This window comes from Diceros bicornis, chromosome 4 (assembly GCF_020826845.1).
Source record: "Diceros bicornis minor isolate mBicDic1 chromosome 4, mDicBic1.mat.cur, whole genome shotgun sequence".
NCBI classification, from domain to species: domain Eukaryota; kingdom Metazoa; phylum Chordata; class Mammalia; order Perissodactyla; family Rhinocerotidae; genus Diceros; species Diceros bicornis.
This window is the reverse complement of record NC_080743.1, coordinates 75,671,970-75,689,445: the sequence shown is the minus strand read 5'-3', so window position 1 is coordinate 75,689,445 and position 17,476 is coordinate 75,671,970. Positions and strand designations below refer to the sequence as shown.

The 17,476-nt window shown below is 54.4% G+C and overlaps 2 protein-coding genes across 2 annotated transcripts in view; one reads left to right on the top strand and one right to left on the bottom strand.

Moving 5' to 3' along the window:
• LAMB3 (laminin subunit beta 3) overlaps positions 1-14,909 on the top strand; it is a 37,283-nt gene extending 22,374 nt beyond the window's left edge. Inside the window, exons 11-23 of the mRNA XM_058536947.1 lie at positions 221-376; positions 729-925; positions 1,263-1,371; positions 2,218-2,596; positions 3,806-3,966; positions 4,098-4,318; positions 4,598-4,795; positions 5,138-5,282; positions 8,994-9,201; positions 9,627-9,768; positions 10,166-10,342; positions 11,107-11,260; positions 14,336-14,909. Coding sequence (XP_058392930.1) covers positions 221-376; positions 729-925; positions 1,263-1,371; positions 2,218-2,596; positions 3,806-3,966; positions 4,098-4,318; positions 4,598-4,795; positions 5,138-5,282; positions 8,994-9,201; positions 9,627-9,768; positions 10,166-10,342; positions 11,107-11,260; positions 14,336-14,472 — 2,384 coding nt within the window. The 3' untranslated portion in view covers positions 14,473-14,909. The remainder of the gene's footprint in view (positions 1-220; positions 377-728; positions 926-1,262; positions 1,372-2,217; positions 2,597-3,805; positions 3,967-4,097; positions 4,319-4,597; positions 4,796-5,137; positions 5,283-8,993; positions 9,202-9,626; positions 9,769-10,165; positions 10,343-11,106; positions 11,261-14,335) is intronic.
• A 1,173-nt stretch (positions 14,910-16,082) lies between these two features.
• CAMK1G (calcium/calmodulin dependent protein kinase IG) overlaps positions 16,083-17,476 on the bottom strand; it is a 29,562-nt gene continuing 28,168 nt past the window's right edge. Inside the window, exons 12-13 of the mRNA XM_058538063.1 lie at positions 17,102-17,229; positions 16,083-16,936 (exon numbers count right to left, since the gene is read on the bottom strand). Coding sequence (XP_058394046.1) covers positions 17,139-17,229 — 91 coding nt within the window. The 3' untranslated portion in view covers positions 16,083-16,936; positions 17,102-17,138. The remainder of the gene's footprint in view (positions 16,937-17,101; positions 17,230-17,476) is intronic.

Genomic DNA, 17,476 nt, shown 5'->3' with positions numbered 1-17,476 from the left:
TCATTTATTCCTTGTAAGAAGTCTATGAGGGTTGTATAATTATCCCCATTTTATAGATGGGGAAACTGAGGCTCAGAGGTGTTAAATAACTTGACTAAGGTTGTAAGCTGGTAAGTGGTGGAACAATGATTTGAACCAGGAAGGCTGGCTCCTGGAATATGCTCCTAACTCTCTCCTTTTCTTCTTTGTTCCTACCGCGCTGGCTGCTTTTGTCTCTCAGCCTGCGAATGTGATCCGGATGGGGCAGTGCCGGGCGCTCCCTGTGACCCAGTGACCGGGCAGTGCGTGTGCAAGGAGCACGTGCAGGGGGAGCGCTGTGACCTGTGCAAGCCAGGATTTACAGGACTCACCTACGCCAACCCGCAGGGTTGCCACCGTGAGTAGGGGACCCAGCCTGGCACGGGGTGTGTCGGGCCTCCAGAGCTGACTTGCCCTGCGCGCTGTGCAGGGTGCCAGATGCTATGCTACTGTCCTCCAGCAGATGGCAACACAGGCCCAGGTTGGAAGGTGCGACTGAGTCAGCCAGTGGGAGGGAGGGCGGGTGGCCAACTTGCTAGGTGCTGGATCTGGTGGGAAGGCACAGAGGCCTTATGAGTCAGCCAGGTTATCTGGAGGGAATGACTCTGCCTGCTTCTTTTCCCAGGATGGGCACCCTTCCTCATGCGCATCCTCTGGGGGTGAGTTTTTGGTGGGCCATCCCTGGAGCTCAGCAGCCCTCCGTCTTGCAGGCTGTGACTGCAGCATCCTGGGGTCCCGGCGGGACATGCCATGTGACGAGGAGAGTGGGCGCTGCCTGTGCCTGCCCCATGTGGTGGGCCCCAAATGTGACCAGTGTGCTCCCCGCCACTGGAAGCTGGCCAGCGGTCGGGGCTGTGAGCCATGTGCCTGCGACCCCTACAACTCCCTCAGCCCCCAGTGCAACCAGGTATGCAGTGGGGGTGACCCTGTGGGACCCTCAGCAGGAGAGGTGTTCTGCCCACCCGCCTCTGTCTCCCCTCCACGCTGCCGGTCTGGGCATCTCCAAGGTCAGGCTGGGCTGCTTCTGTCCTCAGTCCCCTTTGGGGAGGCCACCAAATGTCCCTCCCTCTGTGGCTCTCAGCCTTTGGCAATGCCGTACTCGCCACACTTTCTGCAGGGCCGTTCTGGGCTTTGACTTCAGAGCTTGTCTCTGGGTGGGAGCCCTTGTTCTGGGGGTGCACCAGGGAGGTTAGGCAAGGCCGGGCCTGTGAGGGAGGCTCCCTGACGGTGTTCTCCCCCAACAGTTCACAGGGCAGTGCCCTTGTCGGGAAGGGTTTGATGGCCTGACCTGCAGTGCTGCAGCAATCCGCCAGTGTCCCGACAGGACCTATGGAGACGCAGCGGGATGCCGAGGTGCGCGCTCACTGAGTGGGGGATGCTGAGGGGATGAGTGCTGGGGTGGGCTCGTGGGGGAGGGCATGGGGGTCTGTGGTATGGGAGGACTCTGCATATTGCTACATGAGATGTGGGCCCTGGAAACCCCATGAGAGGGCCTGCTCCCCAGGACTGCTCCAGCCAGTGGGCTTAGCCTTCTAGCCCCAGGGCAGGCTGACATCAGGCCCTCTGCATGTCCCCAGGTCAGGAGGGTTGCTTTGCTCCCCACTTCCCTGAGAAAGCATTTCCTAGAGTCATGTCCAGGACAGCGCAGGGAGGGGAGGACGTGTCTTCCCTGTTCATAAATGGAGAAAGTGAATCCTGAGGGGGGAAGGCATCATTTCCCCGGAGTCAGTGTGACAAGTAGTGACAAGGGCAGGGGACTCGGAGCATCCAGACCGGGTCTGGTCTCAGCTCTGTCCTGCCTTACAGATGACTTGGGGCAAGTCGCTCACCCTCTTTAGGCCTCAGTTTCCTCATCTGGGGAAGGGGCACACTGTACTTAACCTCTCTGTGCCTCAGCTGCTTCATCTATAAAACTGGGAAAATAGGGGTGACTACCTCTGTCAGAGAGTAGTTGTGAAGGTCACATGAGATAACGTGTGGATGTTGAGTATGAGACTTAGAACAGTGGCTGGAACACAGTAGGTGCCAGGTAAGTGCTTGCTTTCGTTGCTATTGTTGCCATGATTTTATTCTGTCCTTGATGGTCTATTATTCTGTCATGTAGAAGGATCCTGAGGTCAGCCCTCCTCTTCAGGGCTCTCTCACCAGACCCTAGTCTCCCTGACCCCTGGCCTCTGACCATCGTTTCTTCCGCCTTAGCCTGTGACTGTGACTTCCGGGGAACTGAGGGCCCAGGCTGTGACAAGGCCTCAGGCCGCTGCCTCTGCCGCCCTGGCTTGACCGGGCCCCGCTGTGGCCAGTGCCAGCGAGGCTACTGTGACCGCTACCCGGTATGCGTGGCCTGCCACCCTTGCTTCCAGATTTACGACGCCAACCTCCGGGAGCAAGCCCGACGCCTCAGTGGCCTCCGAAACGCCACCACCAGCCTGTGGTCGGGGCCAGGCCTGGAGGACCACGGTCTGGCCTCTCGGATCCAGGATACAAAGAGCAAGATTGAGCAGATCCAAGCAATTCTTGGCAGCACCTCAGTCACGGAGCAGGAAGTGGCCCAGGTGGCCAATGCCATCTTCTCCATCAGGTAATTCCACTTAGAAGAATTATACCACATGGATTCACATAAGGAGAGCACTGGCCCTTCCTTACATGGGTACAACCGTTTACAGTTTACAAAGCATTTTCATGTAGCTCTCTCCTTGAACTATCGCAACAGTCCTGGGAGGTTGGTGTGGTGGGTGTTGTTACTTCCATTTTGCAGGTGAGGAGACAGGCACAGATCGGTGACGTGACAGAGATACGAGGCCACTGAGGGGCAGAGTGGGGATGCAGAACACAGGCAGGAGCTCCAGCCCAGTGTTCTTTCAAGTGCCCAGCGTTGCCTGTGGGAGAGCGTCAGCTCTGAATTAGTCACCCTAGTGCAGGGCATCCGAGAGGCAGGGCTCTAAAAATAACTAGTATTGTCTTTGGAATGGGAGCAGTCCCACCACACCCTCCTCCTACCAGCAGAGGCACCTTCTTAGTGAGATTTGGTTCTGGAAGTTTCTATAATTAGTTTGCATTCCCTGAGCACTCACTGAGTGTCGGTGCCCAGAGCTATCCAGATCTGTGATTGACCCAAGTCTCAAAATTGAGTAGTGAGTCGATAGGCATTTGGTAGGCTGGTAGTGCAGGCAGGGGAGGGTGTCTGTGGAAGGAGGTTCCATGCCTGAGCAAAGGCTGGAGGTGGAGAATGCGTGGCTTGTGGGAGGGAGTTGGTGGTTGGTGGGGCCGCAAAGGGCACGGAGAGAGAGGACTCTCCGAAAGCTCAGTGGTTGTGGGCCTGGGCAGGTGGATCCTGATCCCTGTTCGGGTGGAGATGACCAGCAGGCGGCAGCTATGGGAGCTCGTGGGGAGGTGTAGACTGCAGAAGAGACTCTGGAGCCTCGCTGTCCAAGTGGTGGCTGAAGTCAGCCTGTAGCGAGCCGAGAAGGAGGGGGTCAGGGTGACGCTCCTCATGGAAGCCAGCTGTGGGAAGGTGGAGGCGAGTCAGGATGTTAGGTTCACACGAGTCAAGGAAGGAGAGTTTTATGAATCTGCCTGCAGAGGGATGGAGGGAGGTGGTGCTGGCCCTCCCTGCCTTTACCCGGCAGAGTCCTCTTCAGCCTGTGAAGTCTCCTGTTCTGTTGCCTTTGCTGAAGGCCTTAGTTTTTCCTGACTCAGTAGTGGTTTCTCCAAGGGGATGGCTGGTTCTGGGAGGGCAACCCCCCCCACCCCCCCCCATATTTTAGTGCAAACTCCTTTCCCATCTCAGGCAGACTCTTCAGGGCCTGCAGCTGGATCTGCCCCTAGAGGAGGAGACCTTGTCCCTCCAGGGAGACCTGGAGAATCTGGACAGAAGCTTCAATCGCCTCCTCATTATGTATCAGAACAAGAGGAAGCAGTTTGCAGAACTAATCAGTGCCAATCCTTCAGGTGAGGAGGGGGGCCTCAGACAGCCGCACGCATTGCCATGGACCCCGCGCCTTGGCTCCCTTCCTGCTCCTCCTCCATTTCCAGGCCTCCAGGCCCAGGGGCAGCTCAGTTCCCCTCTCTTCTTCCCACAGGAGCCTTCCGGATGCTGACCGCAGCCTACCAGCGGTCATCCCAGGCTGCTCAGCAGGTCTCTGACAGCTCCCGCCTGCTGCTCCGGCTCAGGGACAGCCGGAGAGAGGCAGAGGGGCTGGCGCAGCAGACAGAAGAAAGTAGGGGAGCTGGTGGCCCCCAACTTGTGGGCCTGAGGCTGGAGATGGCTTCCTTGCCTGATCTGACACCCACTATCAACAAGGTGACTAGTAGCATGGAGCCCCACTTCCTGGAGGCCCCTGCCCCAGCTTGTCACACCTGACTGCTGCTACACATTTCCCACTGGGGCAGTGTGAACTTACTCACTCCCCCACTCATCCTGACCCTTGGCCCCTCACAGTGTGCTCAGCAGTTACCAAGGAAACAATTTCTGGGGCCTGGTTGCCATGGAGATGTCTGGCTGTTTGTTTCCCTGGGGTGTGGGATAGGAATGGTGTTGAGGAGCCTTGGGAACCCTCTTGACACCCCCTTCTCTCCACAGCTCTGTGGGGGCTCCAGGCAGACGGCCTGTACCCCAAAAGCGTGCCCCGGTGAGCTGTGTCCCCGAGATAACGGCACGGCCTGTGGCTCCCACTGCAGAGGCGCCCTCCCCAGGGCGGGCGGGGCCTTCCGGACGGCAGGGCAAGTGGTCGAGCAGCTTCGGGGCTTCAGTGCCCAGCTCCAGCAGACCAGGCAGATGGTAGGTGCAGCTGAGGTGGGGTGGGCACCCGTAGCAGGAGGCAGAGGGGTCAGATCCTCTGGGCAAGTCAGAGCTCCTGTTTTACAGTCAGGAGACGAAAACCCAGAGATGCCGGGTGACTTGCCCAAGGCCCCACAGCAAGTGAGGGGGTGGGGGGGCTAATGTTTTGGGCTTTTTTTTTTTTTTACGGGATTCCACATCATTTCTTTGGGGCCAAACCGGGTTAGTTGCAAATGTTTCCCAGGTAGGTCTTAGGTAGCAGGTGTCCACAGGATCCTTGGGGACTGCCGAGAGGCTCTCTTGGGGCTTTGACCACTACTGACCTGCAGTGTGTGTCGGCAGATCAGGGCAGCCGAGGAAGTCGCCTTGCAGGTGCAATCAGATGCTCAGCGCCTGGAGACTCAGGTGACCACCAGCCGCTCCCAGATGGAGGAAGATGTCCGGCGCACGCGGCTCCTCATCCAGCAGGTCCGGGACTTCCTCTCAGGTGAGCCTCACCTTCGCTTTCCCCTCAGCTGATGTTTCGACTCCTGCCTGTCCCTCGTCCCCCTATTCCCTGTCCCTGATCCAGTTCATCAGCCAGCCGCCTCCTTCCCTCATCTCCATGCCACGTGGGCCAGGCCCCCATCACTCGCCTAGATGGCTGCCCGGCCCCCTAGTGTTTCACCCACCTCCCCTCCTGCTCCCTTATCGTCCATTCTCAACAGAACAGCCTGAAAAATCTTTGAAAAATGTGTAAGGGGGATCACATCCCACGAGCACCCAAAATCCTTCATTGGCTTCCCCTTGTTCTTGGAAACAACTGCCAACCCTGTGTCATGGCCTCTGCTCACCTCCCAGATGTGGCCTTGTGTCCTTCCCGCTTTGCTCACTGACTGTCCCTGAAAAGGCCAGACTTGTACCCACCTTAGAGACTTTTACTTGCTCTTTCTCTGCCTGGAACGCTTTTTCCAAGGCTGCTAATTCTTGCCCTCGAGGTCTCAGATTAAATGTCATCTCCCCAGAGAGGCCTTTCCTGACCACCCCTTCTGGTCTTGCCCCTCCTCTCCTGTTCCCCTCTGCCATCTGATCCTCTTTGCACTGCTCCCAGCCTGTGGGTGTTGAATTCATTTTTCTGCAAGTGTACTGTTTGTCTCCCCACTAGACTGTAAACTCCAAGAGGGCAGGAATGGCTGTCTGTATTGTTCACTGTGTCACTGGCACCTAGCGTAAGGCCAGCGTAACGCTGGTTGAATGAATAAATGTACCAGATCCCCTCCGTTACCACCCTGGGGACTAGAAAGTTCCCTGGACAGGACTCAGGAAACCTGTGTGCCTTTGGGCAAGTGGCTTTTCTGTTTACCTCATCTTTTGCTTCTGCACACCGAGATGGTAGTATTTCACAAGTTTATTCTGGGGACCAACTGACATAAAATGTGTGTTGGAAAAATTAAAGGTGCCTCCAGAATGAGAGTTGATATTGTTAGATTTCTGATCCCTGCCAGGGAGTTTGCTTGGCTGGGAGCCCAGTGAATATGAGCTGAAGGCTTGGTGTAATGACAGTGGCTCTTCTTGCTACTATTGCAGTGTCTTTGCTCCAAACAGGCCGAAGCCTCCTCCTGCGTGCGACGGCAGCTGGAGAGAGGCAGAAAGGATCTGCTGGGGACCCAGGGCTTGCCTAAGGCCATGCTGGAGTCAGCCTCCCAGAGAGCCCCAGAACTGGGGAGAGTGTTACCCCGGGGATGCAGGAAGATGGTGCCTGACAAATGACAAACGTGGACAAAGAGACAGGCCAAAGTTTGGGGCTCAGACTCACAGATAGGGAAGTCTTCCCCTGAGTTGAGCCGAGTGAGGCTGAATGTCCACCCACCCTGCATCCACCCCGGCCAGGGGGTGGGAGGTGGGTAGGAAGTCTCTCCTTGGGGTGCAGCCCTGGTTCAAGAACAGGCGGAGGTTGCAGGGCTGTGAGCCCTGCTTTGTCCTCTCAGTTCTCCTTGTGTCTCAGGTCCTTTGACAGGATGAGGAGGAGAGAAGGAGCAGGGCCTGAGAGAGGCCCAGCCCCTGGCAGGGACCCAGGACAATTCAGTCTCCATGGCAGTGGGTTCTAGTCTCCAGAGTCCTGGTGCAGGAGGCCCAGGTAGCAGCTGCTGTTGGCACGCAGGGTCACAGCATGGGAGGCAGAGTGGAAGGCCTTGGAGGAAGGGGGAGACGTCATCTTTCGCAGGTCTTCAAATGGAGTTGACAAAAATAATAGTTCTGGTTTGTTGAGTTCTTACTAAGTGTCAGGCACTGTCTACGTGCTTTACGTGCATTACGTTATCTAATCCCAGCTGCCTACCACTTTGCAGATGAAGATTCTAGGCACAGGGAGGTTAAGTAACCTGCCTAAGGGCATCCAGCTTGGAGGGAGTGCGAGAAGGATTGATCTCACTTCGTAGTCCACTGTCTAATTATTGTGCTATGAGACAGACACACACACACACACACTTGCTTCACTGCCTTTGCCAATGTTTTTCCTCTCCCTGGATTGTCTCCTTTGCCTCACCTCTCCCAACCTGGCTAATTCCTACTCATCCTCTAAGAATCCTCTATGGACCCCGTCTCGAGGAAGCCTCCCTGGGCTTGTCAGACTGCGTTAGGTGCCCTTCCAATGGCCGTCCTAGCACCGTGTTGCCCTCGTCACGCAGGGTTGGTTACATGCCTGTCTGTCTTCCTCCATTTTGAGGTCCATGAGGGCAGGGACTGAGTCTAATTTGATTTTCAGCCTCAGCTGCCCACATGCTGCTGTTCAGAGCAGTGAAAGTTTGGGACTCAGGAACCCACAAAACTGAGTGTAACTCAGACCCAGCCCATCGGTGCTACTGACGTGATACAGGACAAAGGAAGGGCCAGAGCCACACACAGGAGTGCGCTAATGGTGGGAGGCTGTCTGGGGAAGGTGCATATGAGGGCTTGTTTTGAGATTTGGACTCGGGGTTAGATGAGAGGGCAGTGGTCTCTGTGGGGAGGGCCTCAGGAAAGATTGCAGTTGGGGATACACCCACTTAGTTAAACTCACCCGCAGTTATGCCGTGGGCCCCTGCAGTGTGCTGCTCTGGCTCCGAAGGGACACAGCAGTGAACGAGTCATGGCTTCCTGGCTGCCCAAGGAGCTACCTTCCACCTGGCAGGGGGAGGGGACTGGGGCTGGGACCTGTGCAGGTAGTTGGCGAGAAAACCTTCTGATGGCAGAGAACCCAGGGCAAACCATCTGGGTGAGTGGGCGCCCCCTTCCCCACCACGGCAATACCAGTGGAATCTGTAAAAGTGAACGGAGAGAGATGGGGAGGAGATGCTGTCTCTGCACTTAATGACCTTACTCTCTGACCTTGGGTTGGTTTGTAGAATTCTTGCTAATTAATTGTTTCAATTCATCCCTTCCGTTTGGGGATCATTATTCCCATTTCACAGATCAGGAAACAGAGCTCAGGTTTCTTAAATAGTAAAGGGGAGGCTGGGGTCTGGAGCCCTTTCAATCATTTATTCACTCTACAAACACAGAGTGCCTCCAAGTGCCAGGCACAGTGCTGGTGGCTGGGGATGTAGCTGTGAACAAAACCCGGTCCCTGCCCTCATGGAGTTTATGTGCTAGGGGGGTAACAGACAGAAAACCAGGTAAATGAGTTAAGTGTTCAGCATGTGGGAGGCGATGGACGCTAGGGAGAAAGACAAAGCTGAGAGGGAGGATGAGGAGAGTTGGCATAGGGTGGAGGTTGCAATTCTAGGTTGGATGGCCAGGGTTGGCCTCCCTGAGAAGGTGACATTTGAGCAAAGACCTGGTAATCTTCATCTGCCGTTGCAAAAATGAGCATTCTGGCCTGAGGAGGGGCATGTGGAAAGGGTCTTACTGCCAAGGAAGCGGTTCCAGTTCCCGGCCACTCTCCCCAATTTAGGGCTGATTATGTTCGTGCTCCAGGCATTGTTTGGTACCAGCTGTCTGGCACCACCTCCTTCTCCCCAGCCCGCAGCTTCCTGTGGCACCAGACACTTAGTTGCCACAGCTGTGCCGACAATCATCCTCCCGCGTGTTCCTGGAAATTCTCCGAGAATGGGCGCCTGAGTGTGCCTGAGAGGGAGCGGCAGCTTCTTGGGCAGCCAGGGCAGAGATGCCACAGTGGGTGCTGCTCCGATCTTTGGGGGTTGGCTGGGCTCCCTCAGTCTGATGCATGGCTGTCTTCCAGACCCTGACACTGACGCAGCTGCCATCGAGGAGGTCAGCGAGGCCGTGCTGGCCCTGTGGCTGCCCACAGACTCTGCCACAGTCCTGCGGAAGATGAATGAGATCCAGGCCATTGCAGCTAGGCTGCCCAATGTGGACCTGGTGCTGTCCCAGACCAAGCAGGACATTGCTCGGGCTCGTAGGCTCCAGGCTGAGGCTGAGCAGGCCAGGTATGGCCCGGGGCCCTGCACTTCTCCCACGCCCGGGCTTGGGCTGGTGTTTTGCTCCCCAGCTCGGTTGCTGGAAGTGAGAGAAGAATCTCTGCAAGTCAGAAAGGTGCAAGGGGGCTGGGAGACAGGAGGGCTGCTTCCTGCAGTGAGGGATGGGGAAGTGACACACAGCATCCAGGGTGAACTTAACTCGGCATGGCCCTGTCTTCCATGTTGGAAACTGTGCCCAAAGCATCTCTCAGACTTAATAAATTCATCATGTCTGCTTAGTGGGGTCCTGGGCTGGAAGAGCTACTGAGTTAATACTCCCCTTTTCGTCTTGGCTGGGAAGGGTGTTCTCTCGGACTGGTGAGGGAGTGGAGCCACAGTATTCCTTCACTGTTCACTCATTCTCTGCCCTCTCCCTTCCACTCCCCTGACCCCAGGAGCCGCGCCAACGCAGTGGAGGGCCAGGTGGAGGATGTGGTGGGGAACCTGCAGCAGGGCACCGTGGCACTACAGGAAGCCCAGGACACCATGCAAGGCACCAGCCGCTCCCTTCGGCTTATCCAGGACAGAGTTGCTGAGGTGAGGTGTTATGGCTTCCTTCCCCCATATTTGGGAATGAACAGACAGATTCAGGCAAAAGGCATAGGAGATGCCAGAAAATGACCTGGATGGAAACTGAGCTGGGGACCTAAAGAAGGAGGATTATAAGCCTTGGGCCTGACTTTGAGCCTTTGGTTTTCTGGTCTCACGGCTGGTGCAGAAGGCAGGGTTGGGCTCTGAGCTCCAGTGGAGGTGGGGTCAGCTGAGCTGGAAAAGGAGGAGGCCTGGATGCCAGAGGACAGATAGGGGATTGGGAGGGGCAATGGTGATGTCCTGGTTGAGAGTTTTAGCTGCCTGATGAGATGGAGACAAGAAGGATGAAGGCCACTGCCTATGAGACCCACCACAAACCCCAGGTGTCCCTCTCTCCACAAAGGTTCAGCAGGTACTGGGGCCAGCAGAAAGACTGGTGACCAGCATGACGGAGCAGCTGGGTAACTTCCGAGCACGGATGGAGAAGCTCCGCCGCCAAGCCGGGCAGCAGCGGGCACAGGCAGCCCAGGCCCAGAAACTCGCGGAGGGCGCCAGCGAGCGGGCACTGAGTGCCCAAGAGGTACAGAAAGGGCCGAGTTAGCCCGAGGAAGCACAGCCATGGGCAGTTTCTGAGCAAGAGAGGACTTTGTACACTCTATAAGAGCACAGGCTCGAAAGCAATTAGAATAACAGATATTCTAGAATAACCAGAAGGGGCTTCAGGATTAAACCCAACCTGGCCAGACATCTGAATTCTACCTCTGGCTGCCTTTGACATAGCTGGTTCAGGGATGTTGGAAATGATCTAGTCCAATCCCTCTCCTTTTACAGATGAAGTGGTACCTTTGTCCAGGCCTAAAGCTCATCTTCAAAGCAGGTCTCTTGACACCGATCCAGAGCTGGTCCCCTGTCATGGCTACCCAGCCAGCCAGACACTCTTGACTTAGCCTAACCTGAGCCCCATCACTGTCAGAATGAGATCAGAGAGAAGCTCAAAGAGCCATTCTCAATCTCTCTAGTGTACCAGGAACCTTAGCACTTGCAGCCCCTGTACGATGGCCACACTGCCAAGTATACTGTTAAGTGACAAGTGTGTTCCTGGCACTGTCCTGGAAGTGAGGTAGGGGGGTGACAGGAGCTGCACATGAGGGGAGGAAAAGACAAAGGAAGTTTAAGATATAGTTTGTGGCCTACGGGTTTTTTAGTCATACCAACCCATTGGGAGTATTAGGAGGCACCTTATTTCCGTGTGTCAGTTTGAGTGATATTAATTTCTTTAGTGAAAGGCCTTTAGGACTTTGGATGGTGATGATGGTGAGACTGAGACTGTTCTACCTTTTTTAGGGATTCGAGAGAATAAAGCAAAAGTATGCTGAGTTGAAGGACCGGTTGGGTCGGAGCCCCATGCTGGGAGAGCAGGGCAGCCGGATCTTGAGGGTCAAGACGGAGGCAGAGGAACTGTTTGGGGAGACCATGGAGATGATGGACAGGATGAAAGGTGAGGGAATGGTCCAGGGGCTTGGACTGCAGGCCGTCCTTAAAGGCTGGTACCAACCAGGGCTTCTGAGGCCCACTCTTGTTGGAGCCAGCGGTGCTAAGGGAGTGAGATCAATCAGGATTTCCTGAGCACCTGGTAAGTATGAGGCACAATGATGGGGCTGTGGGGCACGCAGAGATTTCACAAGACTTGGCCTTCCCTCAAGAAGCTTGCAATCCAGATGGGGCCATTTTTCCTATTGCCCATAAGAATCGTGAAGCTGTATTTAACAGCACAAGGGGGCCTGTGATAGGAACCCAAATAATAAGAGTTCTAGGGGTTCAGAGGATAAATAATGTCAGAGAGAAATGTTCAGTGAAGGTGATGTTCAGAAAAGATAAGATTTGAGATGGGCCTGGAAGGATGTGTAGTCCTGGGAGAGGCTATGAGGAGGAGGAGGGACATCAAGGTGGATGGGAAGGAACAAGGCATGTTCTGAGAATGGAGCGAGGACCACCCAATAGGAGAGGAGGGTTGATGAGGACCAGAACAGGGGGAAGTAGCATGGGGTCAGCGTATCTGGGTCCATGAAGCTGGCCTTGATGCCAGGATGAGGAGGGTACACTCAGCCCTGGAGGTAGTAGGAAACCGCCCAAGGGTTTTGAATATGGCAGAGACGTAATGAAAGGAGATTTTGAAAGGGTTCTGAGGTTCCTCAGAAAGCAGAACAAAGATTTCCAGGAACCAGGTTCAGTCTCTAAGATGTGATGATGGGGTCATTGCACTGGTGTGCCCAGTGAGTGCCACAACCAGAGTTTATCTGAATTTTAGAGAAAGCTGTTGACAAAAATCTGCTTGGCAAGCCAGGTGGACACTATGGAGAAGGTGGGACTGGCAAGTTGACAGTGAGTACGTATGAGCCTATGGCCAGTCACACCTGAAGGGTGAGGCAAGAGGAGCTGACCTAGATGGCGGAGCCCAGAGGCTGGGTCAGTGCATGCCCTGGCCTTGCCCATCAATGTTTTATATGAAGATAAAGAATTTGCTTATCAAGTCTATGGACGACAGATAGTTAATACACTAGATAACAGAACCAGTATTCTAAGGCAGTCTCAGAAGTCTAAAAAGATGGGCTGAAACTAACAGGATGAAATTAAATAAGGAGAAAAATTAACTTCCACTCTGGCCTTGTCTGGACCTAAACTCACAAGTACAAGGTCAGGTGAGGCCCGGCTTCTTCTCAGTGGCTAATGTAGCTGAAAACACTTTATGACTGGTAAGTGATAAGCACATACGAGATGTCACTCACCCGAAAAAGACCCAAGAGTTTTGAGTAACTATAAGCTTGATATAAGTCAGCAGTGTCTTGCTACTGCCAAAAGAGCTAATAAATACAAAGTGCCAAAATAAGGGGAGTAATAGCTCAGGGATGAGATTAAAAATATTTAGTAACTGGTGTGTCATGCACCGACCAACCTGAAAAGGCTCAGGTTGTAGCATTGGAACAAGCATTTACCTGCTTGTAGGAATTAACCTTTATTTGCAGGGTTATAGGGAAGATCATGGACAGGGGGCCTCTAGGGGTTGGGACCAGAGAACAGAACAGTAGCTGTTAAAATTTCAATATTTTATCAACCCATAGGTCCATATGAGTGCCTACTGGCTGAATGTCAGCCCGGTAATAACGCTGTTACGTTCTGCTGATAGGATCCCGCCAGGGAGATGGTGTTCAGTGGTGGCTACTATATCTTCAGAAGGAATGTTGACAAACCTGCATACATCAGAGGGAGGGTGACCAGGGTTGGGAGGTAGGGAAGGGTTCGTTAATTATATCAGACGAGGAATGGATGAAGGAACTAGGGAGATTTAATCTGGAGAAGATAAGGCTCAGACTTTTGAAGGACTGCCATGTGGGAGAGCAAATATATTCCTACATCCCCAGGACAGCCAGCCCTGGTGGTCCAGTGGTTAAGAATCGGCACTCTTACCACCGTGGCCGGGTTCGGTTCCTGTCAGGGAACCACACCACCTGTCTGTCAGTTGTCATACTTTGGCAGCTGTGGGTTGCTGTGATGCTGAAACTATGCTACTGCTATTTCAAATACCAGCAGGGTCACCCATGGTTTCAGTGGAGCTTCCAGACTAGACAGACTAGGAAGAAGGACCCAGCCACCCACTTGCGAAAAAATTGGCCATGAAAACTCTGTGAATAGCAGCAGAGCATTGTCTGATACAGCGCTGGAAGGTGGGAGGATGGGGAAAAAAGACCGGGCAGGGTTCCCCTCTGCTGTACACAGCGTTGCTAGGAGTTGGAGTTGACTCGATGGCACTAACAACAATAACAACAGTGACCCCCAGGAGACAGATCTGGGACAATTGGGTGGAAGGAAGAAGTGGTCAGATTCTGGCTTAATGAGAAGATGTTTCTAACAACTAAAGCTGTGTCAAGTTGGAGCATTGTAGGGCAGTGCTCCCCTCCCTGTTCCTGGAACAGTTCAAGCTGAGGCTGGGTTCTAGCTCTCATGAATGTGGTGGAGGGGACTCCTGCCTAGCATGACAGGAGGGACAGGCTGGACTAGATCACTTCAGAGTCCTTCAAATCCTCCACACATGGTCTGGTGGTTTGCAGAGTGGACTGGAGGGGGAGGACTAGATTTATCTGGAGTAGCATTTTGGGAAGGAAGGTGGGGAAGAATTCTGGCAGCCTACCAGCTCTTTTGCCATGGTGCCCACTTAAGGATCATCAGTGGGATGGCAGCTGTCTGGGTCCAGAGCAGTGGTTGCTAATCTTGGTGCCAGTGGCCTCCCTCCTCAGTCTGGGACAACTGAGAGAGCCTAGAGCAGAGGAGAAGGGCAGGGGCAAGCGGCTAATTGGGGTAAGGGCTTCCTGGGTCCGGCCCCTGCCACATTTCTCTGAGTGGGCTGGGGCTGGAGAGGCATGAGGCTGGAGAGAGCTGCCGTGGAGGCCAGACTCCCCTAAGGCGATTTCTCCGACAGGTGCTGCCTCCCGGTGGGTGGGAGGAGGAGGAAGGGTTGGGAGTCTCTGGGTGTCTCACCAGCTCCTCCTCCTCCCTCTGCTCTTCCATCTGCCCTCAGACATGGAGCTGGAGCTGCAGCGGGGGAGCCAGGCCATCGTGCTTCGCTCAGCGGACCTGACGGGGCTGGAGAAGCACGTGGAGCAGATTCGTGACTACATTAATGGGCGTGTGCTCTACTACGCCACCTGCAAGTGATGCTCCAGCTTCCAGCCCCTGCCCTCTTTGCTTTTGGGGGCCAGACGGGGTTGGAATACTTTCCAGCTCAAGGAGACTTTTATGCAGCCTCCAGCACAGCCTGGACCACCCCTGGTGTGCAGCTGTTAAGATTACTCTGGGCTGCAGCTGAGCCTGAGCGGATGGGACAAATACATTTGAGGGACGGAGATGGTGGAGGTGGGCCATGTCGTTGTGACTAGGAGATCTCAAGTGGAGGGAGCTTGGCTGGGCAGTGTCCTCGCCCTTCATCCTCCATTGAGGCCAAATCCTGGACCAACACAAAAACTCCGCAAAAAGTGATGTACAAATGAAAAGCCCAATAAAAATCTTTGGAAAGAAACCTGGAGGTTCAAAGAGGGAAGATGGTCTCTCTCCTCATTAAGGAAACTTTTGTCACTTGCTTCTGTCTCCCATTTGGGGTTATTGGATGCTCCTCTGCTCTAGCACAAGGGCTGGTGGTATATGACGCACAGGCTGCCCCACTCTGCTCAATCTAGCTTGCTCATCACCCAAACTTGGGGACACTGGACCCCTTTGTCCTAGGACCCAATGGATTCCACCCTTGAAAGACAAGAGGGGCTATTTTCGTCTTTGAGCAGCGATCCAGTTTCTATTTACAGATGAGGAAATAGACATCCAGAGAAGGGAAGCAAGGTGTCCAAATTCACACAGCTCCTAGAGGCACAACTGAGACTAGAGTCTGTGTCTCTCGGGATCTCAAAGAGAAGTTGTAAACAGATATATATGTGTGTGTATGTGTGTTGGGGGCAAATACAGGAATGGCATGAACGTTTGGGTGCTAACCATGGTCCAGGCACTGTGCTAGGCATTTTATCTCCATTAACTTCTTTTTTTTTTTTTTCCGTAAGGGGAAGATCAGCACTGAGCTAACATCTGATGCCAATCCTCTTCTTTTTGCTGAGAAAGATTGGCCCTGAGCTAACGTCTGTGCCTATCTTCCTCTACTTTATATGGGACGCCACCACAGCATGGGTTTACAAGAAGTGCGTTGGTGCGCGCCTGGGATCCGAACCGGCAAACTCTGGGCCGCCGCAGTGGAGCGCGTGCACTTAACCCCTTGCGCCACTGGGCCGGCCCCTCAATTAGCTTCTTGATCGTTAATAATCATATTAATTATTTATTGAGCTTTGTGCTAGACACATCATCTGCATCATCTCGGGATGTAGGTGATGCTGTTATTCCTGTTTGACAGGTCAGGAAACCAAGGCACAAAAGGCCGAGTAACTCCCCACAGTCACAGATATGGCAGGGCAGAGCTGGGCCTCCAATTGTTGTTCATCCAATACAGTCATTAGGAGAATGCACGCTGGAGCCAGACTACCTGGGCTCCAACAGAGCGAACCCCAAGGGGTTGTTCTGGGGAGTAAATGAGCCAGTACGTGGGACTCGTGTTACCAGGTGCCTGGCACACTGTGTGCTCCCAGTCCACGTCAGCTACGACCACGGCTGGGTTCTCCCTGACCACAAGCTCTCCATGCACTTTCCACTCCACACGGGCTCAGAAGTCCCTGAGCTGCTTCTGAGGTCGAGAAGAACCAAATGAAGCCTCGTAGAGAAAAATATGTCCATTTATTGAGCACAACACTGAGCACGAAGCTGGAGGGGGTGGAGGGCAAGAAAACTGGGGAGGGGCAGGAGTACTCTGTCTGATTTTCGGGGAGAGAAAGGCAGAGCAGAAGCAGGATTTGAATTACCAGCTGAAATTAAAACAGTCAACTTCCAATTTAATTGGGCGTGTGTGTGGAGGGCATCTGGCCAGGACAATAATTCCTTACAGTACATAGTCATGGATTTCTTTCTTTTTCGTCTTGGAGGCCTTTGGACTGGGGCAGGGAGGGAGGTGGTTCAGAAGTGTCTTGGGAGTAGGTTGGCTGGGTCTCTGCGTGGTTGGGAGCTAATCCTAGAGATGAGAGCTGACGGGTAGAGCTGCCTGTCATTCGTGCAGATGGGCAGGTGACTGCATTAATGAGCCCATCCTGGCCGTGAGGACAGAGGCTTGAGAGGCAGGAGCGAGTGGGTGCTGAGCGGGGAGTCTGGGTAGATGCTCCATATGGCTTTGCTCGGAGAAGGTGGCACAGTCTGGCTAGCCCGTTAAGCTTTTCACGACAAACAGCACAGACCCAGGCAAGAGCTATCTACGCACACTGCACAGAGCCACGGCACGTAGGGTGTGGGGCACAGAGCAGGCAGGCCGGGGAGACCTGGAAGCTGGTGGATGCTGCTCCTCCTGCCCGCAGCTTCAACGACGCCTCTGTGCCTTGGGGCTCACTCCTGGGCCTTCTCTGAGGGTCTGCCCCGGACAGCAGTCTGCTGCTTCTGACCAGAAACCGCTTCTGCCAGGCCCTGCTTCACTTGCCCCCCTTCCTCTCGCTGCAGGGTAGACTCCAGGTTTGGAAGGACAGAGAAGAGTCGAACGTCTCTCCTGCAGAGGGAAGGGGTTCAGGGTGGGGGTGGGGCTGCCACCTCTGGCACCCCTCAGACCCTGTCGTTTAGATTCTGGGATGGGGCTTTTCTTCTGGGACAGAAGCTCCCCCCAACCCCAGCCCTGAGCCCCCCACTCTCGCCCTCCTGCCTCTAGTCCCCTCACCTGAAAACTGCAGTGACACAGGCACAGGCTCCAGGGATCACATAATGAGACAGACTCCAGTCTGCCCCGCGCGGCAATGCGAGCTGCCGCTGGGTTTAACTGGCACCATGACCTCTGATTTGAAGTTCCTGGAGAGGAAATGAAGCAGCAGGCTATGAAGTCTTTGGGGATCAAGAAGAAGAGCTGAGATAGTTCTCTGTGCCTGTGGCATCCACTCAGCCCTCCCTGTATGAGGTTCAGAAAGTACAAGCCCTTGCAGAAAAGACAAATAAGACAACCAAGGTCCCTTTCCTCGCCCCCAACACAGAGGCCCTGGAAACTCCAGGAATCTAATGCTCACCACTCACATGTGCCTGGTTTTCTGTGGGCATTATA